The 24,952-nt window shown below is 41.3% G+C and overlaps 1 protein-coding gene across 1 annotated transcript in view; it reads left to right on the top strand.

Moving 5' to 3' along the window:
• Positions 1-24,952, top strand: part of LOC136874564 (pickpocket protein 28) — a 343,119-nt gene that overhangs the window by 132,902 nt on the left and 185,265 nt on the right. Inside the window, exons 4-5 of the mRNA XM_067148201.2 lie at positions 3,894-3,999; positions 6,566-6,717. Coding sequence (XP_067004302.2) covers positions 3,894-3,999; positions 6,566-6,717 — 258 coding nt within the window. The remainder of the gene's footprint in view (positions 1-3,893; positions 4,000-6,565; positions 6,718-24,952) is intronic.

Genomic DNA, 24,952 nt, shown 5'->3' with positions numbered 1-24,952 from the left:
AATAACTGTTGCACTTTGGAATAATTTCCACCCTAAGTTCTACTCACAAATTTTACACTCTCGGCCTTGTATCTAGCCCACTTAATGTAGATATACATTCTTCATTCCTTTCCCGGACACTAGGAACATGTGATACCTCGGGATTCCCTTTACAACGGCCCGTGCGCGCACTTGAATTTCCCGTCTCACGTTCGTGTAGCTGACCAGGTATCAGTTTAGAATCGACTGTTTACTAGGTGACATAAACACTCGTGACCGTTCTCATGTAACGCACTTCCTAATCTGTTGGTAGAATCTCACACTCCGTAAGTTATGCTTTACTGAGTCCTGTCTATTTGAAACACTTCATACTAGTAGACTGCTCAAGACTGTAATATGAGCTACATCACGTCATGAATCACTGTACTATGTAACAATATAATACTTCGAACCCTACTCCACGAGTAAGTACACAATCGCACCCCTGGCGTAATCACGGCTCGAACAAATATCAGAGGTTGTCACGCACCCCTGGCGTGGTGACCGCTCGAACGCTTTGTCAAAAGTAGTTGTCAGTCCTTGTCCACGACCTCATATTTATACTTGTATCCCCTCTCTTCCGAGTTCACCGGAGTTCATCTTGGGACGCGCAGTCCCGATATCTTCATACGACACTTTGCGGTTCGGCCCGTGGCTTAAATATGTGATCCAGTGATGTAATTATGTTCTCAAAGGCTCTATACCAATTCTCAACTATTATCGTTCGCTGGTAATGGATACATTCGCGAATTTAGCTGCCGTATCCCGGCTTGGGATTTCGCGCTCTTTTGTGGCTTCCTTTGCCTTCAGCCAATCAACGAATAGCGTCCATGAATTCTCAGAATTACACCATGCAATCTCCCGCAATTATTAACTTTTTATAAGTTTTATGATATAGTAAGGCTCCTAAATTCCACTTTATTCTGAATTGATAATTCACTTCCTTCTATCAGTTTAATCCACGGAGTTAGCCTCGCTAGTGCTTCTTACAATACGAAGTTGTCGCCTTGCTTTGGTCAAGTGAATTTTTCCATTAGTCCACCTAAACCACGTGACCGGGAAGGCTCATATTTTTTTCTTCCAGTGCCAACCCCGCGTTCAACTCCCGCTAGTTACATGGAGATACCCCGCCAATCATTTCTCAGAAATTTGCACCCGGCTCTCTGCGCTCTTGTCACTACCTATTCTGCTCGGGGCTATGAAAACCTTCCGCAACTAGTCAACAACTCGTGCCTTTCTCTTTCGCCCTCGTCACGATTTCTGAGAATTATAATTCTGCTGTTCATTGTTTTTGTTAATCTCAATGGAGACAACGGTCTGTGGTATGGTGAAACCTGCCATCTCGGCCTGGCCTGCCCTTACTGTATGTACAGTAAGATACTATTTATTCTGAATATGAAATATATATTCCTCAATAATTCATCATAATTATAAATGCATGACGCTTATCACACCCCCATCAGGGCGCAATATATGGATCATAAAATAGTAATATGGCTTTCAATTATTGCTTGGAAAACACCTTTCAATAAATCACGAGAAACTTTGTACTTCAGTCTGTTTAGAATGCCGATAGCCAGGATCAGTTTGTCGCAGATCGATTCGACATGGTAATTCCACGTTAGTGATTCATCTAAAATTAGCCCAAGAAATTTAGTAGCATTCGCTCTAGGTATGAACTGTCCAAAAATTTCAATTGTAAATGAATTAATTTTAGGTTAATGAAATAGAATTGGTTTTGTCAGATTAATTGTAAATCGCTTTTTACAGAACTATATTTCAACTAAATTTGCACCATGCCGCCTGCATATCTTGTTTAAGTTTTTGAATGTCCTAGAATTCATTGGTGTCATCAGCAAGAAGTCATAATCTACCTTTAACAAGGAAGGATACCCAACTGCTGTACATAGTGCGTTGAATAAACAATATCAAAATATGCGTACTGTGCAAATTGCAGCTGCTATGGGCAAGAAACGTAGGAGCTACGAGCTGCCAAATCTAGACAATGAGTACAGTACACATAAAGACTGGATCATGGTGCAGATTAGTCCAAACGCTGCTGAATATCGTAGGTGTGCGAGCAAATGCATCCAGTGACGCTTAAATACTGGAAATAAAATACATTACGCACCCATGGCAGTTTAAGTGCAGTAGATATGAAGGTCGATAAGTAATCCGTGGTCTAGACATAAACATTCTTACAGTGAGCACATCGAACGAAAGCGAACTGAACACAGTCACCTTTGAAACATACTTCTTCCAAACCACTCTCGAAACGGTATTCGGAAGTTGTCTGAAATGATGCCAAATGTATCGTGGTTTCATAGGTATTCTTCAAAGCAATCATGTTATGCGTTACAGAAACGGAGTATAGTGTGAACCTCCCAGTCTTTCAGTAGGGTCGTCAGCAACCTAGTACCTCAGCAATCAAACTGATGCAAAACATTTCTTCATGTGTGAACTTTTATTTTGCTAGTTGTTTTACGTCGCACCGACACAGATAGGTCTTACGGCGACGATGGGACAGGAAAGGGCTAGGAGTGGGAAGGAAGCGGCCGTGGCCTTAATTAACTCATTGCGGACCGTGGACGGCGAAAGACGTTTAAGCTTGCTCCTATGCTGCGGGCCGCGGACGGCGTAAGACGTTTAATGTTCCGCGTGAAGCAATGCTGTTTATATTCGTCATCTATGCATTCCTACACCTTAGTCAGCATTGCTGGTTGTAGCAGGAAGTTGGTTGATCTTTTTGAGATAACCCTCGCGCTGAGTGGGCTCATGTTTATCTTAGCAGTTTTAGCGGGAATATCTCAGCACTTTCTCGCGCGTCAAGTCGGTACTTCAGATTCCAATGCAGTGCGTGTCGTTCTTACCGAGTGTAGTATAATGGCTTATAAAACACAGTTTCTTACGGAAGATTAATTCTTAGATATTGTTCACAATGATTATTCTGGTGATGAGCTTATTCCTGAAATAGACTCAGACAGTGAAAGTGAGAGTGACGAGGAAATTCCGATTCCCGAATCCGATAGGCCTATAGAGGAATGTGCTGATAAATATCATCCTAGTTATTGTCCACCCGTTCCACCATTTACAGAGAATTCAGGTATAAACTTTCAAATAGAAAATAAGCAGGATATTTTGAGTTACGTGAGTATTTTCGTGAATGACGAATTTTATCAGTATGTGTATGAGCAGACCAATCTATACGCGAGATAAGTGGTAAGTGCGGCGCCCCGGCCTTTCACAAAGAATTCGATCATGCAATCGTGGAAACCGATTAGTCCAAAATCCTGATATAAAAATGTACTGGACCGAAGATCCTGTTTTTCATACTCCGATATTTTCTAAAACAATGTTCCGAATACGCTTCCTTCATATTCTTTCATTTCTTCACTTCGGTGACAGTAATCATTATGCCGAAAATACAGATAGGCTGTATAAAATTAGACGTATTTTGAAACCTGTGACACCAGATATCACACCCTAAATATTTGCTAGAGGTAAGCACAAAGTATCATTTTTCTAACATTTGTAGGTTAGGAGTAATTTTAAATTGTATTAAGTGATGCACATCAAGAGGGCCGGGCATGAAAATGGCTGGTCCAGGCATTCAAGTGTCCCGCTCAGAAGCAGGTACTGAACGTGTTAAGGTACAGCTCCAGCATTTGCCTGGTGTGAAAATGAGAAACCACGGAAAACCATTTTCAGGGCTGCCGACAGTGGGGTTCGAACCTACTATCTCCCGAATACTGGATACTGGCCGCACTCAAGCGACTGCAGCTATCGAGCTCGGTCATGTGTAAATTATTGACTTGTTGAGTTTCACTCGTTTCTTAACGTGCAGTTTAATCAGATGTTCTTTTATTACGTTTCAGATCAAAGAAATTGTACTACACACACCTGCTCTGCGAAACGAAGATGTATGATCTTCCCTTCTTAAATGGAACTGTGGACGGAGGAATATTTGAGCACTTCCTAAATGTAAGTTTCATTTCTTTAAATCTATGATAAAGTATTCCTGTCAAAAAGATATATGCTAAATCTCTCATACCACGTGACACAAGGAAAGAAATACACATTCGAGATGTCTACAGAATACAGGTCCAAATTCATGATTTCTTCCTTGACAGTTAATTGGATTTACTTATTACAGTTCTAGGGAGTGTGATAGCCGACTGACGAATTCTACTGGCTTTCCATCGAGGCAGCTACTCTTTTTCTTTACAATCCACTTTACGTCGCATCGACACAGATGAGTCTTATGGCGATGATGGGATAGAAAAGGGCTAGGAGTGGGATGAAAGTGACCGTGGCTTTAGTTAAGGTACAGCTCCAGCATTTGCCTGGTGTGAAAATGAGAAACCACGGAAAACCATTTTCAGGGCTGCCGACAGCGGGATTCGAACCCACTATCTCCAGAATGTAACCTCACAAGTGCGTGACACTAACCGCATGGTCAACTCGCTCGGTGTTTCCACCTTTTGAATTCCAGCCAATACAGAGTGGTGTCTTCAGATGAAAATTGCATCCCGGTGGCGAGATTTCCACGCGAAACTGAAGTTCCTCTGGCGATGATCACATCACCAGTCACGAGAAATAAGAAGAATTGTAGCTTCCACATTCAAAGAATCACCACCAAAGAATTATTGTCAGAATGTAGAATACGTCTTTCAAATCGTTCGGGTACCGTGCCAAACGCAGAAATTCGAGCATCACACGCGGATGCGTTGTGAGTTCGGGTTTAGGAAGTATTAACCCATTGAGGATCAGTTTGTAGGACTGCCGCACGATAGAGCATATACAGGAAGTATTTTACCTCAGTGAGGATCAGCTTCCAGGATCACAGCATGATATAGCATACACAGGAAGTAAACTGACTTAGCAAATGTCATGGGATAGTCACCTTATAGCGTGTGGGGCCTCCTCTGGCCCTGCGAACTGCAGTGAGATGCCGTGGAAGTGAGTCGACAAGTCCCTGGTAGTCCTCTGGACGCAGCTGACACCAAATCGTTTGCAGAGCGGCCGCCAATGCTGGTCTGTTCGTGGGTGCAGGATCCATGGCACGGAGCCTGCGTTCCAGGACATTCCAGATATGCTCGATAGGGTTAATATCGGGATTCCTGGGTGGCCATGGCAGTCGTTGGACCTCCGCTGCATGTTCCTGGAACCATTCCCGGGCGACGTGGGAGCGATGTGGCGGCGCGTTATCATCTTAAACACCGCAGAACCGTCTGGGCGCTGGAAGGCCAAAAATGGGTGGAGGTGGTCTCCGAGAAGCTCAACATACCGCGTACCATTCAAAGTCTGTTTCAGAACGACTAGGGGGCCCATTCCATACCAGTAAAATGCACCCCACACCATAACAGAGGCACCAGCGCCCTGGACCACACCTTCGAGGCAGGCGGGATCCATCGCTTCATGTGGTCTGCGCCAAACACGGTGCCTCCCATCGGCATGGTGCAGTTGAAATCGTGATTCGTCCGAACATATCACGTTACGCATTTGTTCCAGTGTCAATCCCTGGTGACTTGCGACAAATGCGCGTCGTTGTGCCCGATGACGTTAGGTTAACAGTGCCACCCGTGTGCGGCGCCGGCTTCCATACCCCATAGAACCCATGTTCCTAAGGATTGTCCCCTGGGGGACGTGTCTAGCACGGCCTGTGTTGAATTGAACCGTGATTTGTTGCACAGTTGCCCGTCTGTCACTCTTGAAAATCCGTCTCAGGAGTCGCCAGTCACAGTCATTGAGGGTGGCTGGACGGCCGGTCGTTCGTTTGTTGTGGACGGTGACACCCGCATTCAACCATCCACGATACACCCTGGACACGGTTGATCGCGTGAGGTCGAATTCCCGCACCCCTTCAGAAATCGCACTTCCCATCTGTCGGGCACCGACCACCATACCCCGTTCGATCGGTGTCAGCACACGACGACGTTCCATCTTACACCTGTCACATGCACAGCCACTGCTGGCCGCTGGCACAGAGGATGTGTGGTGCGCAGAAAACACACCTGCGCATCAGTGCTCCGCTATCCCATGACATTTGCTCAGTCAGTGTATTTCCCCAGTGCGGATCAGCTGGTAGGATTACAGCATGATATAGCATATACAGGAAGTATTTCCCCAGTGAGGATCAGCTTGTAGGATTACAACATGATATAGCATACACGGGAAGTATTACCTCAGTGAGGATCAGCTTGTAGGATTACCACATGACAAGCTGGTCCTCACTGGGGAATTATTTCCTGTCTACAAATATCATCTACGTAGGCTTGTCCTTCCTAGTTCCAACAACTTGAACAACCTATTTCTACTTTTCTTCTGAAGCCAAACTTATCTTCTCCAAACTCAGCTTTAACTTGTCACTCCATTCTTTTGTAAGTAATACACGTTAAAGTTTTGCGAGCATGAGATACTAAACTAATTTTGCGGTAGATTTGACACACTATGTATACAAACTTAATATGTCTTGTCCTTGTACTGCTTTATGCAAAATGGTTTTTCATGTGCTCATGTATTGGAGTAACCTGTGTGCTCCTTGTAGATCACCTTACCCCCGCAGGAGATGATTTCAATATGCATATGGAGAGGCGCTGCAATTAACTGCGAGGTGGTCTTCACCCTGACCATCACTGATGAAGGTGTCTGCTACAGCTTCAACAACCTCCCCGCCAGCGAGCTCTTCGCTGATGATGTGTAAGTTAATTAGTGTTCTCCAGATATTTAAATTATTAATCGAATTTTGTCCCACAGGAGTTCTTTACTTGTTATTATTACGAGATTCCAAATACCAAATTACACTGACTGAGCAAATATCATGGGACAGAGAAGCACTGATGCGCAGGCGTGACGTCTGCGTAACACACGCCCCCTGTGCTAGCGGCAGTTGCATAGGAGACCTTGTGAGCAGTAGCTGTGCATTGACAAGTGTAACACGGAACGTCGTCGTGAGCTGACACCGTCCGAACTGGGTAAGGTGGTCGGTGCCCGACGGATGGGAAGTGCGATTTCGGAAATGGTGCGGGAATTCGGCTTCACACGATCAACCGTGTCAAGGGTGAATCATGAATGGCTGAATGCGGGTGTCACCGTCCACAACAGACAAACGACCGGCCGTTCAGCCACCCACGATAACCGTGACCAGCGATATCTGAAACGGATTTTCAATAGTGACAGACGGGCAACCGTGCAACAAATCACGACTGAATTCAACACAGGCTGTGCTAGACACGTCTGCCAGTGGACAATCCGTAGGAACATGGGTTCTATGGGGTATGGGAGCCGGCGCCGTACATGGGTGCCACTGTTAACCCAACGTCATCGGGCACAGCGACGTGCATTTGTCGCCCCTGCTTCATCGGCCTCACGCCTCTTAGGTTTTAAGAAGTTTCTTGTAGGAGTGCAAATTCCCGCCTCCATTCATTTTGCATTTTGGGGCCAGTAACTTAACCTGTTATTTTTCTACTAAAGCCCAGTAGGTTGGGTAAAAGATACCCCCGTTTCATTTGATGTAAGCTGTGCCTTGATGGCAATTTTGTGTAGAAGTCTGGTATTGCCTTTAATAGGCTGGAAAAATTGAGAGCGGGTCAGCTCTTTCTTGTACTTAGATATGTGCCTCTCGGAGGCCGGACAGTGCTAGGTGGGAGCAAGAACTCCATGAAATGAGGGGATTTCTGCCTTTTGGTAATATGTGGTTGTGAGCTGAGAGCTCAGAAATGGTAAAAAGTGGGGCTTGAAGCCCAGATCGTTAAAGTGTATCTAAATCTTGGCTTTCCTGGTCTTGTACCTGATTTGTTAACTTGTTGTTATTTGTTGGATGTTCAAATTCTATGTCAAAATTGTTATGTTTTGATAATTTCGAAAATATAACCTTTAATGCAATTTTAATCAATATCTCGGCTTGGTAGTTAGACCCATTCCAGCCCACACCTTCTTTCACGTCTGTATTCAATGGATAAACCCGTAACAAGTGGTAGCAGAGCGTGGTTGAATGGGTCTCATTTAAGCCCCTTTTGACGGCTAAACTTTGAATTTAATTTGAACTGTAAAAATTTTCTCAGTTGCTGGAATTTTCCTTTTTTTTCTAAATTTGTCAAGTTTTTGTCATCAAATCAAATCAAAATCTCTTTATTTGCAAATGAGGTGTCTACCTCGGTGGCAAATGGTACACTAAAATACATTATTGTCAAGCACTAAATTTTAAATTAACAATAGAAGAAATTATTTTTTCTAAAATACGATAATATACATTTTATGCTAACAATTTTTTCTATTAAACAAACAGATCATCCTTAATAAATTTATATTGTTTACAAAATTCTACTTATAATATCTCCTATACTTACAAACATAGTCAACTCATATACAGTATGTGGAATCACTTCAAATAATACTATACAACTGGTATAAGGTTAAAATTTACATTGCATTTATTTACTTTTTTTTTACCCATTTTGGAACCTAAGTAGCATAACGACCTGCTGCGTCTTAACCAGAGCCCCCTTTTGCCACCACTTTTCAGAGTTCCTGAAGGGCCTTCACAGCTACCGTAACGGTCCCAGGGCCCTCGAAGTTCCCACTGTACTTCACCCCTACAGGCAGTCCCCTACTTTGGCTGTCCAAACTCCATGGACCATGGGATGGAATTAATTCTTTTAACACACATTTTTTATTTACAATAGCCTGCACTGGTCGAATGCCCTCTAACATTTCATTTATTTTCCCTGTTGCTGTTTATTCTCTTCTTGAATACCTGTATAGATTTTGGAAAAAGATCAAACACTACCCCTGGTAAACTGTTCCACTCCTTCACGCCCTTCCCAATGAATCAAAATTTACCCCAGTCGCTTCTGCTAAAATTCCTTCTAATTTTATACTTGTGGTCAGTTCTGCCAATATAATTATTTTCCAACTGAAGCCTCTCACGGATTTCTCCCCGTGCTTATTCTCCTGTATAGGCTCTATATAATCCTAGAAGTCTAGTTTTCTCCCACCCAAGTTCCTCTAACATTTCTGATACACTACTGTTTCTCCTGAAATCCCCTGTTACAAATCTTGCTGCTTTCCTCTGCACACTATCTATTTCTTTTATTAGGTATTCTTGGTGAGGATCCCAAACACTGTTTGCATATTCCAATAATGGACGAATCATACTTAAATAACTTTTTTCTTTTAATTCTTTGTTGCATCCTTTAAGTAGCCTCATTATGACATGTAACGATCTGTATGCTTCCCCAACAATATCATCAACATGACCCTTCCAGTGCAAATTACTTTCAAATCTCACACCTACTGTAAGTATTTTCACTTGCCATCTTTTGGGATAACTACCTCATCCAAAGTATATTCAAATTCAGTTTTAAAGCTCCTGTTTGTAAATGTTGTAACAGTTGATTTATCTCCATTAACCTTCATATTATTTTCTTCAGCCCACTGTAGGATACATTCAAGGTCCCTTTGTAATTCTGAACAATCCTCAATGTTATTTATTTCCCTATAAACAATTATATCATCTGCATACAATCTTATTTTTGATGTTATATTGTTCCCTAAATCATTTGTGTTTATTAAGAAAAGTAACGGACCGATTATGCTACCCTGTGCGATTCCCTTCCAAACTTTCTCTACCTGTGATATATTATTTCCTACTTTGACTTTTTGAACCCTTGAATTTAGAAATGTTCTTATCCAATGTATAACCCTTACATCCAATCCTATTCCCTCCAATTTCTTTAATTATATTCCATGTTCCACTCTATCAAAGGCTTTGGAAAGTTCTATGGCTATGCAATCTAACTGGCCTCCTGAATCCAACTGATCTGATATGTCCTGCTGAAATCCCACCAGTTGTGCCTCACAAGAAAATTTCTTTCTAAATCCATACTGGCTCCTCATGAACCAATTTTTATCATCACATATCCCTCTGATGTACTTTTCTATTAAACTCTCCAGTATTTTAAAAATTATACTGGTCAGGCTGATTGGTCTGTAGTTCTCTGGTTTCCTTTTATCACCCTTTCCTTTATAAATTGGTATTATTATAGATTCCTTCCATTCTTTTGGTATTACACTATTATTTATGACATAGTCAAAGAGAAATTTTAAATAAGGCACTATGTACCACCCCACTGTCTTTAATACCTCTCCTGTAATTTGATCTCTTCCTGCTGCTTTTCCTTGCTGAAGCAGTTGGATTTCTCTGGAAATATCTTCATTTGTGATGGAGAAGCTTCTTGTTTCCCTATGTGTCTCTCCCTCTCTATCTTCTGTTACTGTTTCCAACTCCTGACAATCTTCTACTGAATCTCTGAATTCCCTACTAAATAGATTTGCTTTCTCAGTATATGTTGAATAGTGTTCACCCCCTTCTCCCACCATTGTAGGAATTTGGATTCCTTTTCCTTTCTGATTCCTAATATATGAATACATCTTTTTCCATTTCCCTTTGTGGTCATTACCCTCTTGAAGTATGCCATTCATTTATTTCTCTTTTGCTTCCTTTTTCACTCCATTCAGTTCCCTCATTAGCTGTTTTCTAGTTTCTCTATTCTCCCTACCCTCTTTGATTTTCCTGTTTACTATTCTACATTTTCTTTTTAATTTACTTATTTCCCTTGTATAATAAACAGGGTCTGAGGTCATTTTACCCTTCTTAACAGGTACAAATCTCTTCTCTCCTTCCCAAATGATTCCTTTAAATTTAGCCCAAAGTGTATCCACATTACTCCCTTCACGTATCCAACAACTGAATTGTGATTTAAGGTAAGTCCCAAATTCATCAAGTTTGGTTTTTCTGTATAATTTCTTGTCTTGTGTGACCCTCTTATTAAGCATTTTTGGTACAAGTCACACATCCATTATTACAGCCTTATGGTCACCTATTCCTTCAATTACCTCAGTTTTATCAACAATTTCCCATGGTTTAACCAAGAATACATCTAGCAAGTTGTTGAGACGAGTCGGTACTTGTACTACTTGTGTAAATCCTCCCTCCCAAATTAACTTATTTGCCAGTTTCTGTTCATGGGCTTCACTTGCATCTCCATTCCATTGAACTTCAGGCAATTTTAGATCTCCCCCAATTATTACCATATCATTATTATTGTTTTTATGAGTATAATCTATTATTTTCTCAAATATTTCCATGTCTCTTTCCTCTCTTTCAGGCCTATATGTTCCCATAATTCCCACCTCCTTCATATTATCACAAACTAATTTTATCCCTAATATTTCATCCCTTTCATCGGTAAACCATTCATGTGAACAATAAATTTCCCCGGCCCTCGCGAAGTCCTCCATCCCGACTATTTGCACAAGGAGGAATTAATTTATGAATTAACCATTAGAAATGTTCAATCTGGAGGCACGGTTGCGGTAGACACAAACAAACTGAGGAAGTCATTAGAGTTGCCAATTTGTATCCCAACATTGGGAGAGAAAGATATTGATGAGGCTCTCTCCACTATACTGACAATACTACTGAGCTACCATCTGTAGTTAGTTTTTTGAAGTGAGTGATCCATCTCCAAATCAACTCCAAAGAGTACAGGCTAGATTGTACCATTTTTCCAATAGAGTTAGCGATCTATTGTCTCTTAAGTTAAATGAACTTCAGGGTAAGGAGGCTAGTGCTCTTGTTGAACACATTTCTAAAATATCCAGTAAAGTTGGTCAATTGTTATCTGGATCCGCTACTCCCAAAACCGACCAGCCCACCGTGGTAACCGTAGCTAGCGAGGAGGATTCGTCCAAGGGTGAAGAAGGTAGAAAATCCGTGGCAACTCAACAAACTTCTGCCCCATTAGAAAATTAATCTGAGCGCCGTATCTCAATACCACCATTTGTGTTGAATAATGCACCCTCTGAAGCACCTTCTCCACCCCTTAGGCCTTGACCTACCATGTCGGTGGTTTGCCTCATCCATTAGCGATGTTGCTTAGTGGTATTTCCAAGTTTTCCGTTAAATCTACAAGTGATGTAATTTCATTTTTAAGATTTTTAGTCGAGTTCCAGGATCACGCCCTTGTCTTTTCTCTTTCCCCATGTCAAATTCTTCATATTATTTATCCCTATGCCATCGGTGTCCTTTCAGACAAAATAGTAAGAGCCATAGCTGATCAATCCTCCATAGAAGACTTCCATGCCCACCTGTTAGCTAATTTCATTCCGGTTCGAGCTAGGTCATCTCTAATTCAAAAGTATTATTATAGAGTACAGCGACTGGATGAAAATTTTGCCGACTTCATCCAAGACATTAAATTTTACACTAGGGTATTTGCTCTACATTTCCATGAAGATTAAATTGTACAGGCCATTGTGGAAGGAATTTCACCATCCTACAGGTCATATTTGTGTTTCGCATCGCGGCCGCAAAATTTTGCCGAGGCAGAGGCTATGGCTGTCTCAGCCGAAGGTGTTAGGTATGCTGACACATTACGTGTCACGAAGGAGCCCCCTCCGTCTTTAAGTAATTTTCGGCCTCCACCTCGCCGAACTGTCACTGCTCGCAAATGTTATGCGTGTAGGTCGCCTGACCATCTCCGGAATAAGTGTCCATTGATTAAAGCAAGTGGGACAAGGAATGGAGCAGGGTCATCCCAAGGCTGTTTTAAATGCGGCCCGTTTTCCTATATAGCCAAGAATTGCCCTAATACTAATAGCACCCCCTCCTGCTCAACTTCAGGTGAAACTTCCACTAATAATCAAAAGTGACTAGTGGCACCGGCTGAGTCGGCACATTCATCTCTCCAAGGCTCAGATCCGGTTAAAGCCTCCGAAAGCTTGGAACCGGATAGAAGTTCTTTTAAACCGGCAGTTGAATGCCCTAAAGAATGTCTTAGGATTGCGGTGGACTCCCCCGCAACCGTACCATTTCTCAAAATTGAATTAAATAATGAACCTGTTACTGCTTTATTAGATTCTGGGAGTGTTTGTTCCATTATTTCGGCTGAATGGTACTCTAAATTAAAGTCTGTCTGTAAAATTTCTGATATTTGTTCGTCTTCGGTTCATTGCATTTCGGCTAACACTTCTCCATTAGAAATTTTAGGTCTCATCTTTGCCAAAATTAGGATTGCTAAATTTACTTGGAAAGTAAAATTGTTTGTGGCTAAGCATTTGTCTTGCCTCATTATATTATGAGCGGATTTCATGTCTCACACCGGTCTTGTGCTCGACATTCAGAGCAAGTCGTGCACTTTCAAATTTGCTGGTAATTGTAAAATTCCTTTGTTAAAATGTAATTCTGTATCATGTTGATCTATTTCGCCTACCCAGGATGAGATGTTGTTAGATCTTAGACATCTACCTGAGGAGCAGGCTGAGAGTATTCGTAAGCTGTGTCAGTCGTTTCCAGATGTTTTCTCTGAAACTCTTGGTGTTACTGACCTTTATTGAATACAAGATTGAGGTTACGGATTCGATTCCAGTCCGATTTCCACCTTATAGGTTATCTCCACCTAAGGCTCTGAAGGAGATCATAGATCAGATGCTGAAGGATGGTATAATCCGGCCCTCTACGTCGGCATACTCATCGCCTATTTTCTTAGTCCCGAAACCCCAAGGTGGCTTCAGGCCTGTAATTGACTATAGGGCTTTAAATCGGAAGGTGGTGTTACAATCTGCGCCCCTTCCCGACCTTCACTCTTGTTATTCATGGTTTCGAAAAGCTAAGTTCTTCAGTATTTTGGACCTTAATCAGGCGTATAACCAGATCCCTCTAGCTGAAGAATCCAAACACGTTACAGCTTTTGCCACGGATTGGAACTTTTATGAGTACAACCGCGTGCCTTTCGGGCTCCCCACGGGAGCAGCTGTGCTTACGAGACTGCTAGACAGGGTCTTCTCCGACATCAAATTCGAGTACTTATACCATTATCTTGATGAAGTCGTCGTATTTTCTGAGACCCTTAAAGAACATCTAGACCATCTGAAAGAGGTCCTTAATCGCATTCGTAAGGCAGGGCTAACTGTGAAGTTGTCTAAGGTTGCTTTCGCTAAGCCTTCCATGTCATTTCTAGGGCATATTGTGTCGCCCGATGGTGTCGCAGTGGATGATTGTAGAACACAGGCTATCCGTGATTTCAAACCTCCCAAGGACATCAAAGGTATTGCCAGATTCATTGGCATGGTGAATTTCTTCAGGAAATTTATTCCTAACTTCGCTAACAGAGCGGCGCCCTTGAACTTACTTCGTAGGAAAGGCGTCAAATTCGAGTGGGGGCCTTCTCAAAAAGCCGCTTTCGAAGACCTCAAATTAGCCCTTTGTAACACCCCTGTCCTTGCTATGCCTGATTTCTCGAAGAAATTCATCGTCCAAACCGACGCGTCGTCGTCGGCGGTGGCTGCAGTCCTTCTTCAAGAGACTGAACTAGGGAGGCGACCCATCGCCTATGCATCTAGGACGTTATCGGCTCAAGACACCAAGTATTCCATCTATGAACTTGAAGGTTTGGCAGTCTTATTTGCGCTAGAGAAGTTCCGCCTCTATCTGGAACACGTCAAGTTTGACTTGGAAACAGACAACCAAGCCTTAAGTTGGGTCTTAGCTAGGCCGCGTCGTACTAGTCGCATAGCCCGCTGGGCCATCAGGATTTCTGCCTTCCAGTTCGATGTTAGGCATATAAGAGGGTCTGAAAATGTTGTGGCTGACGGACTAACCCGTATGTTTTCCAATGATGTGGAGACTGTTGAACAGGAAGACAGTTCTTCACTTCCCGAGTCCATACCTCCTGGTGTAAATGCCATCCTAACTGATGCTCCCATGTTGCTTAGGGATATCGAAAAATATCAACGTGGAGATCCAACGCTGGCCCCTATCATGGAAACCCTTTCTTCTGGGGAACATGTCGTCCCTTGTGTATTGAGGAATGGTGTTTTATGTTGCCCGTCGCGGCATGATAAGAAAATTAAGGTTGTGGTTACAGCTGTTCTTGTACCTATGATCTTCAAGTATTATCATGAGACCCCATTAGGGGGCATTTAGGCATCTTCAAAGCCCGAGAAAAGATCAGAGAAATTTTCATTTGGAAAGGTATGGACGGTGAAATTCCTGAATTGATAAAGGCTTGCAAATCTTGTTTGCTTAGTAAACCCTCCATGTCCACTAAGCCGGGACTATTAGCTTCTCATCAAGCGTCGCGCCCCATGGAACGCCTCTATATCGACTACGTAGGACCCTTCCCCCAATCAAAGGGGAACGCCAACAGATTCATCCTTGTGTGTGTAGACGGCTTCACTAGATTTTCCTGGTTATTTCCGACTAAGCTGGCTACCGCTCAGTCCACCACTTCTTGTTTAAATTCCATCTTTGCTTCTTTTTGTCCGTGTCAATACATAGTTTCTGATAATGCCAAAGCTTTTACCTCCAATCTCTTTCGTAAATTCTTTTTTGATCTGTCCATCTCTCACGTAACTACTTGAGCGAATTATCCTCAACCATCCCTGGCTGAGCGGGTCAATCGTAATCTGAGATAATCTCTTATTGCTTATCATCATGATGATCATTTCCATGTGGGATACATCCCTGCATTGGTTAGCCTTCGCTTTGAATTCGGCGGTTCATGAATCTCATAAATTCACTCCAGCGTCATTGATGTTTAAGTTTGTACCCAACACGCCGCTCTCTAACCTTTGGTCTCTTAGTGATGTTCTACCTGCGACAATAGATTCTGATAATATTAGAGATCTATGGAAGAAGGCTAAGGCCAATCTTATTCTCATGAAAAGGTTAGGGAAAGATATGATCGTGGACGGAGCTCCGCCAATCTGAAAGTAGGAGACCAAGTAATGATCAAGAACTTTGTTCCCGCGGGCAAGCTTGCTCCCAGATTTCATGGGCCGTGTATCATTTTAGATTTCCTTACTCCGGTTAAATTATTAGTGAGCAATTCAGCCACCGAGAGGATCTTTAGGGTACGTGTAAAATCCTAGTTAACCTTGCCACTAAACATTGCTGAAACTCTGAAGGTTATATTTTTCTATTAATCTTGGGCCTTCTGCCCTTTGCCTCTTACCTACTCTGTATAAGTATGTAAGATTTCCCCCCTGGTTACTCTGCTGTCCTTCCCGTGCGGCCATTACCAAGCTCCCGTCCCCTGCTAAACCATACCAGTGGCCAACCAAATTTCTACGCCGCTGGCCCCTCTGCCTCACCAACAAGTTCGTACCCTAAAATATCCAATCACCAACAACAATACTGCCGCCGAGATCTTATTGTTTCAGTGCCCCGCAGCCGTTCGTCGCCTTACCGCCACAGTGGTGGGGTAAGGGCCCACTCCACTCCCGTGATGACCTTCTGTGTACGGCGCGCCGGAGGCTATCTCCCGGCACAGGCTGAAGTGCGGCGCACCAACCGCAAGCTTATCTGGGGACTGTAAACAAACTTCGCATCTGCGGCGTCCTTCACCACGACTACCCCTCTCATAGTGCGGGAGAGAGGTATCTCGACTGAACATCGGCAGCGGCGGCTGATCTTGCCGTCAAAAGTTTCATCGTGTGGTGGGCATTCTAAGGCAACAAAGACACTCTCAAGCTGGAATTCAACTAATTTCAAATTATCAATCACAAAACATGGAACTTTTTTGGAAAATAACTTTTGTTAAAAAACTTCTTTTGTGTCACCCCAGGGAAGGACATTTGGGGGGGAGGTCTGTACCGGCTGGTACACCTCTACGCTGCACATTTGAAATATCCTCCTTAAAGTACTCCTCTACAGGAGAAACTCTGAACTTTAACAACTGTATCAACTCATAAGTTTTTTCAGAAGATGTCACTACCGTAAATTTTGTGATTACAAAGTTGTCAAGACTGTGTGGATTTCAACTTGTTTTGTTTTCCATTAATCAAGAAGTGTGGACATTCTCTCATAGATGTCACCGCCTAAAACTATGATCATGCAGCCTGGTGCGAAGTGAAGGAACTTTCCCGAAGCAATTTTGTATTCGTAAGTTTCTGTTTTTAGTAAATTTCGTTCTCTCATGCGTGGGTTGGCAATATTAATCCTTTCTTTCCGCCTGTTTTGAACTTAGCCAATCAAATATTTCGGTAATTAATTTTTGACCAAACGCGTCTTTCTTCTTCTTCGAATTTGCATGTAACTGTGTACTCTAGATAATAAACGACTGTGGGTGTGTCTTCATTATTCATGAAAGGTCTCGAATCTTCCCCGAGAGTATAAAAACTGCTGATTTTCTTATCTCTCGGCCAGATCATCAACATTTAGCTTAGTGTATGGACGTGTAGCAGGGGGCCGGTAGCGCCTCTTCCTTCGGGCAGCAGCTCTTCAACAAGGTAATGGCCGTTTAACATCTTTATTTCTGCTAGCTCAGCAGTTTAACCCTCGGGGAAGGTCTGAAACCTTTCTATTATGTATCCTATCTCTTAAACATGTAAAATTTTGTAAAACTTCACAGATCTTTAACTGTAAATCGAGGATAGAGAGTGCTTTACCCTCTCGAGCTCCCCTTCCTTTTGATTTGAGGAGACTACGTTTTCGTAACTGTTTTTCTACTCTTCCTTAATGTGTTAAATTTATTCTGTATACGAGTCACCTCCGTATTTTGGGAATAGCCCCTGTTTCATCGGCCTTGCGCCTCTTAGGTTTTAAGAAGTTTCTTTTAGGAGTGCAAATTCTCTCCTCCATTCATTTTGCTTTTTGGGGCCATTAATTTAACCTGTTATTTTTCTACTAAGGCCCAGTATGTTGGGTACAAGATACCCCCGTTTCATTTGATGTAAGCTGTGCCTTGATGGCAATTTTGTGTAGAAGTATGGGAGGCCTCTAGGAGGCCTGACAGTGCTAGGTGGGAGCAAGAACTCCATGAAATGAGGGGATTTCCGCCCTTTGGTTAATATGTGGTTGTGAGCTCAGAAATGGTAAAAAGTGGGGCTTGATGCCCAGATCGTTAAAGTGTATCTAAATCTTGGCTTTTCTGGTCTTGTACCTGATTTGTTAACTTGTTGTTATTCGTTGGATGTTCAAATTCTATGTCAAAATTGTTATGTTTTGATAATTTCGAAAATATAATCTTTAATGCAATTTAAATCAATATCTCGGCTTGGTAGTTAGACCCATTCCAGCCCGCACCTTCTTTCACCTCTGCATTCCACAGATAAACCCTTGACAGAAATCGTAACGACCGTGTATCTGTGCAATGACTGTTTTGGTGAAATTTACGTACAGTTATCCGTTTCAGGTGTAATAATGGCCATCTGCATATTTTTCAGCTTTGGTGTTGTTTTGTCTGTTTTTGTCTGTTTGTTTGTCTGCCTGTTTGTCTGTTTGTCTGTCTTTCTATAGCTGGAAAACTGCTGGATATATTTCCACCAAGCTTCATATTTAGTATCCACCTCTCCTTGGGTAGGTTTTAGGGCAATTATTTGTTTCTAAATCCCTGAACTAACTGGGGGTTTATACGAAACCGAAACCGTGACTTTTCACTCCCTCAAAATATGCACAACCAAACTTAATGGAAATCTTCCTGCCTTAATGGAAATTAATTCCTAAACCTTTTTCTCTCGTGCATCATTTCGATACCAGGATTAATAAAGGAGATATCATTAACGGACCGTTTTTCGGTACAAGTCACACCGGACTTAACTCAAGAGCGGGTGCGTGTAAAGAGTATTTCTTACAATCTGAAAACTACGAAGATATTGCAACCAAACTTTATATTAAGTATCCGCCTGTCCAAGGGTAGATTTTAAGGTCAATACCATTTCAAATTCCCCGAATAGACTGGAGTTTTATAGGGAACAGAAATGGTGATTTTACTCTCCTCCAACATATACAGCACAAGACCAACCTGACTGGAAATCAACCAAACTCGACGGAAATCCATTTCTAAGTTTTTTTGTAATGTGCAGTTTTTCGACAGGAGGTTTAATCAGGGAGATATCATGAAAGGTCGGTTTCTCAGGCTAAGTCCAGCGTACATAGCCCAAAAGAGTTATGCGTGGAGCAGATTCTTTATCTATATAAATCAAATCGTAACGACTGTGTGTCTGTGCATTGACTAATTTGGCGAAATTTTCGTAAAGATTTCCGTTTAAGGGGTAATAATGACCTTCTGCATATCTTTTAGCTACACTTTCCTGAAAGTCTTAAATTTTACCCCCCTCGTCCGAAATCAAGATTGCCTCACAATCTTCCACACGAGCTGGAAAAATGAAATTAGGCAAAATTATACGTTTTAACCTACAGAAAACATCCAAGTCATTTATATTTTTCACTTTTTATGCCGAAGAATATCGAAATATGGAGGAAAGTTAATGACGGGGCAGACCTTCGTTTCAAGGTATTTCGCTCCTAAACTGTAAGTCCTATCACAAAACAGATGGTACAACCTCCGTTCAATTTGGAGTGATCTACAACTTTGGTCCTATGACACATTGCCGTCTCTCTCTCTCTCTCTCTCTCTCTCTCCCTTGTAGGGTAGATTTGGCTGTATATTTCGATTGTTCGTCAATTTTGGGCTTTTTACACGTATTGTACATAGTTTGAAACAGTTATAGGAAAGATAGTCATCGAATTGAATTTGGCACGCACATTTTACACGACCAATGGCTATATGCGAACCAAATTTCATGATTCTAGCTTCCACATAAGTATGTGAAAAATAATTTAAAATGTTTAAAATGTACCCAGATTTCACTCCATTCAAAAATCGTAACTCAATCGAACCCATAAATATGAGAGATACAAGAAAATGTTTTAAGACCATACATGTAGGGATGTCTGAGGGTACAACCGTTTGTTGATATGATATACCGTTTAGGAGCAGTAAATCTCGAAATGAAGGTTTGCACTTACAAACGTGCCCATAATTATCAGTCATCTATATAAATGTAATAGTAACGATCGTGTGTCTCTGCAGTGACTATTTTGGCGGATTTCCTTAAAGTTATCCGTTTTTGGTGTTATAATGACCATCTGCATTTTTCTTAGCTTTGGTGTCTGTTTGTCTGTTTGTTTGATTGTATGAGTTCTTATAACTTGAAAACCACTAAACATATTTCTACCAAACTTGATATTTATAATCCACCTGTCCCTGAGTATGTTTTAGGGCCAATATTATTTCTAAATACCTAAATTTACTGGGGGTTTATCCGAAATCGAAATTATGCTTTTGCATTCCCTCAGAATATGCATTCCTGAATTGATGGAAATCTGCAATCCTTCATTGAAATCCATTTCTAATTTTTTTTCTCATATGCACTTTTTCGACAGGAGGATTAATAAGTGAGATATCATGAACAGTCAGTTTAGCAGAATACGTCCAGTCGGCATAGCCCAAAAGGTGTTGTACGTGGAGCAGATTTCTTATCTATCTATGTAAATAAAATCGTAAAAACTATGTGTGTCTGTACTATTTTGGTGAAATTTTCGAACAGCTACCCGTTTGTGGGGTAATAATGACAATCTGCTTATTTTTGGTGTAGTTTCCTGAAAGTCCTAATTTTTACTCCCCTCACCCATATTCCAGGTTACGGCATAACTTGCCAGGCAAGCAAGAAAATTGAAATTTGGCATAATTATACGTTTCATCCTGTAACGGACGGAAAACTTCCAAGATCTTTAAATTTTTCACTTTTTAATCACGAATAATGTCGAAATATGGAGGCAATTTTTAATGATGGTTCAGACCTTCGTTTCGAGGTATTTCGTGGGATAAACGGGAAGTCATATCACATAACGGACGGCACAATCTCCGTTAATTTTGAAGTGATCTTCAAGCTTGATGTTATGACATTTTTGTCGTATCCCTTATACGTTATATTCGTCTCTAATTCTCGATTTGGAGTAAATTTGGAATTTTTCATGCATAGTTCATAATCTCAATCATTTACAGGAAAGATAGAATCATCAAACTCTACACGAACATTGGCCCACCCAGTACCCATATGTGAGCCAAATGATATGTCACATAATTATCCGAAAAGTAATGCAATGTAAGATAATCTTACACAAATTTCACCCTAATCAACGCTTCTAACGCAATCTGACCCATGAATAGAAGAGATGCAAGAAAGTATCATAGGACCAGCCATTTAGGCCGCTAAATGCTGCGTCATATTGTGCAATCCTTCGTCGACATGACGTAACGTTTAGCAGCAGTTAATCTATAAATGAAGGTCTGCAATATTGTAAACACGCATATACTTTCGTATGTCGATCTATATATATTCATTGATGTCGATTTGTAGCGTTCGAGAAAGGGTGTGTCTGCTATTGTGATCAGTACTCCCATTACCGACTTTGACTGGCAGTAGGAATGGGGTCGTTCTCCAACTCCTGTGTAACTGGCATTAGTAAGGGGGGCCTACCATTGTATTGAATAATTCACTCCTTGATTTGAATTGCAGAAGGCAGGGGAGCATACAATTATGTTCAAAACTCCCCTACCCGATTGTGTTTGGCTGTAGGTAAGGGTGAACTCCATTATAAACTAATGTAACAACCTCAAATGTGACTAGCATTAGGCATAGTGGCCTGCTATTTCAATGAAAACTCACCAACTCTGTGTGACTGGCAGTAAGCTGGCTGTCAACGGGAGGAAGGGCCTGTCATTAAAATGATAACTGCACAACTCAATTTTGACTGCTAGTAGGGAAGTTGCCATTCATTATAATAAAAGCTCCTCAACTGTAATCTGTCTGGAAGTAGGAAAGGGGGCCTCCCATTGTAACGGAAACACCCCACATCGATTGTGACCGCGCAGTAGGCAATGGGGCCTGCAATTTTAATGTAAACTTCCCCACTCGATTGTGAAAGGCAGTAGGCAAGTGAGCCTGTTGATATCATCACAAATCCGTAACAAGCACTTTACATTGGAAACAACGTATGGGGTCCACCCCATGCTATTTTTCGGATAACGTTAAGAGACATGCAAATTTAAAACAAATTTACTGCACGTAGAGTATTTACTTCGATATCCGTATACAATGTAGAATACCGTAGCGAAGCACGGGTACATTTGCTAATTTAGATATAAGTATCCTCATAAAAAACTCAACCCCTTTTTTCAGTCCAGTGAACATCCCGAAAACAAACAAAAAACCTGTTTATTTTAAAAGGAAATTCCAAATACCAATGTTGACGTCCAAAATTCCTCCCTTAGTCAGCACGTACACTGTAATGTTAATGTATGCCCAAAATTTAATTTCAATGTTTCGAGTAGTTTTGCCTGGGCGTTGATTGACAATCAGTAAAAGCATTGCCCTTTATATATGCAATTGTTATTATTAAGCGTATGGCACTATAAATAGTTATTGCATGTTACATTTCACTATCACGTACGAAATAAAAAGAAAAAAATAATTACGACAACATTTTTTTGCAAATGACCAGTTATATTTTTATAGGTGTATCGCTTCTGGTATTGTGTCTAAGAAGTTTCCGGTGTTTGAGCGTAGTAGCTCAAAATGTATTCCTTATTATGAAGCTAAGCGATCAGTATTTACACCTCTACCTATGCACGCAAGAAATCTGTATCGTTCTGCCCAATAAGTCCGTGCGGAACATCGCACGGTCCCAAGAAGCTAACATCAAGGGCTGTAGAGGACTGGATATCATGTAAGGGGGTCCCAGAGGTAGGTTAGACACAGATAAAATTTATTCCCTGTCATGTGACGGTGATGCTAGTAGTATGAGCTATGTATGTTCTACGCCACCTCGTCAGCATTTTTTGTGCTGAGTCAGCACCTGAGGTCATTGATCCCGTCCAAAGGTCATTGACCCAGGCCACGTGACCGTTACGTCACGAGCACGTGCTATTGTTTACCAAGAAAGTCACGTGTTTATGACAGCTGTCAAGATGAGAGCTGTCAGCTTGACAGACGCTAACCTCACCTTTATGAGCACGTGGGCGCAGCTAACTTCACTGCTGTCATCTCGACAGGTCCTAACCTTACTTTTTGTGAGCAAGTGAACGTGGCTAACCTCACTGTTGCCATCTTGACAGGTCCTATTTTTTAGCCGCTTGGACTCCTAATTTGATAAACGAACGTGGCTAACCTGACAACCGTTATCTTGACAGGTCCTAACCACGTGCACTTGCTTTGGCGCGGAGTTAGAAAAAGTATGCATGGCTAACCTCACTGCTGTTATCTTGACAGGTCGGCGCGGAATTTCTGAACAAGTGAATGTGGATAACCTCATTGCTACCATCTTAACAGGTCTTAACCTCGTGCACTTGCTTTGGCGCGGAATTTTGGACGACCCTAACCTTTGACGGGACTTAGCCATGTGCGACACCACCTTAGAGGGGCCTAACCTCAGAGATCCTAGTTTTATGGCTACCTGCCCTTCTCGACACCATCTTTGAGGGGCGTAAGCACCATAGTTTAATGCATGTTGCCCTTATCGACATGTTACTATCTTCGAGGGGGGCCTAATCAGAGAGGACCCTAGTTCTAAAGTTAGCTGCCCTTTTCGACATGCGACCGAAGTTTTAATGAGAGATGCCCTTCTCGACAGCAGCCTAAGGACCCTAGTTTTATGACTATTCGCCCATCTTGCTGGATAACACCTTCCCCGACACTATCTTGGAGGGGACTAACCTCAGAGGATCATAGTTTTATGGTTATCTTACCTTCTCGTAACCATCTTGGATGGGCCTAACCTCAGAGGACTCTACTTTAAGGCAAGCTGCCCTTCTCGACACCATCTCTCTCTGACGCATGACCTTGACCTCCTGAAAAAAGGCTAAACATGTCGCCAAACTGTACAGGCTCAAACCTGTGTTACAGAGGACCAGAAATGCATTGTACTGCGCGGTATATTGTACATAAAACAAACCAAAAGAAATTAACACGCAGGCAGACGATCATTGCATGGAATAAAACTCAGCGGGACACTACCTCTCTCCCCTTATTTTGCGAATACAACATAATCTTATGGAATCGAACACTGAAACTCTATGTCCGTCGTCTAATGTAGTTTGCAAAGAATAACGGATGTAAGGATCAAAGCAAATAATAACACCTATTAGCCCATTTTGCTGTAGATATACACTACTTACGTTATGTTATCAAACTGGTAAGCATGGTGTAGAGTTACCCTCTTGTTCTTTTCATCTCCTGATATGATATGTTGTATAAGATTTACTTATATTTTAAACTCTTTTTGTTAGACAAAAGAAGAGGAGGGTGCTGCAGATGAATAAAGAGGGTACGGTAGGGGGAGAATGTGTTATCATTTTTTACCTTTTCGATTTTTCACTTATTCATAACAGGTTTTACTACATATAATATTAATTAGATGGACAAAGGAAGATGAATAGACGTGTGTGATGTTAACCTATTATTGCAAAAGTAAAATAATATAGCATTTTTATTATTCATCATCATCATTATCATTAACATCATCAGCATTATCATTCTTAGTGATTATTTTGAATATTGCAAACAAATATTAGTATTATTATTTTTCGGGATTTTATAAAAATATAGAAATGCTATAAGTTCTTGAAAATGTTTTATATACTCATTATTCTTTGAAAACAAACATAATGTTACATTTTGAATATGTGAATGATGCTTTACATCTTGTATATAGAATATGATTTTATAAAAATATGGAAATAACACAATTTTCTGAAAATTGTTTACATATTCATTTTTTGAAAATAAACCTAATGTTATATTTTGAATATGTGATTGATATTTTACATTTCGAATATAGAAAAAATAGAATTTTTAAAATGAATGATGATGTAATAATCTTTTTAGATAACCTTTCCCCTTTTTACACATGTTCACAATAATAAAATTTTTATGAATATTACTTCCATTCAAAAATTCATGGCATAATAAACAACTATATGTCATTGTACCCACGTGGTACACTCGTAAAAGAAACACTATTCCACACACGTTTATTATCATATGGAATTAACGATTATTTATTCTGCTCAATAGTAAAACATGATGC

The sequence above is a fragment of the Anabrus simplex genome, chromosome 5 (genome assembly GCF_040414725.1).
Source record: "Anabrus simplex isolate iqAnaSimp1 chromosome 5, ASM4041472v1, whole genome shotgun sequence".
NCBI lineage: Eukaryota > Metazoa > Arthropoda > Insecta > Orthoptera > Tettigoniidae > Anabrus > Anabrus simplex.
Note: the sequence above shows the minus strand (reverse complement) of the source record. Positions and strands in the feature narration are given on the sequence as shown.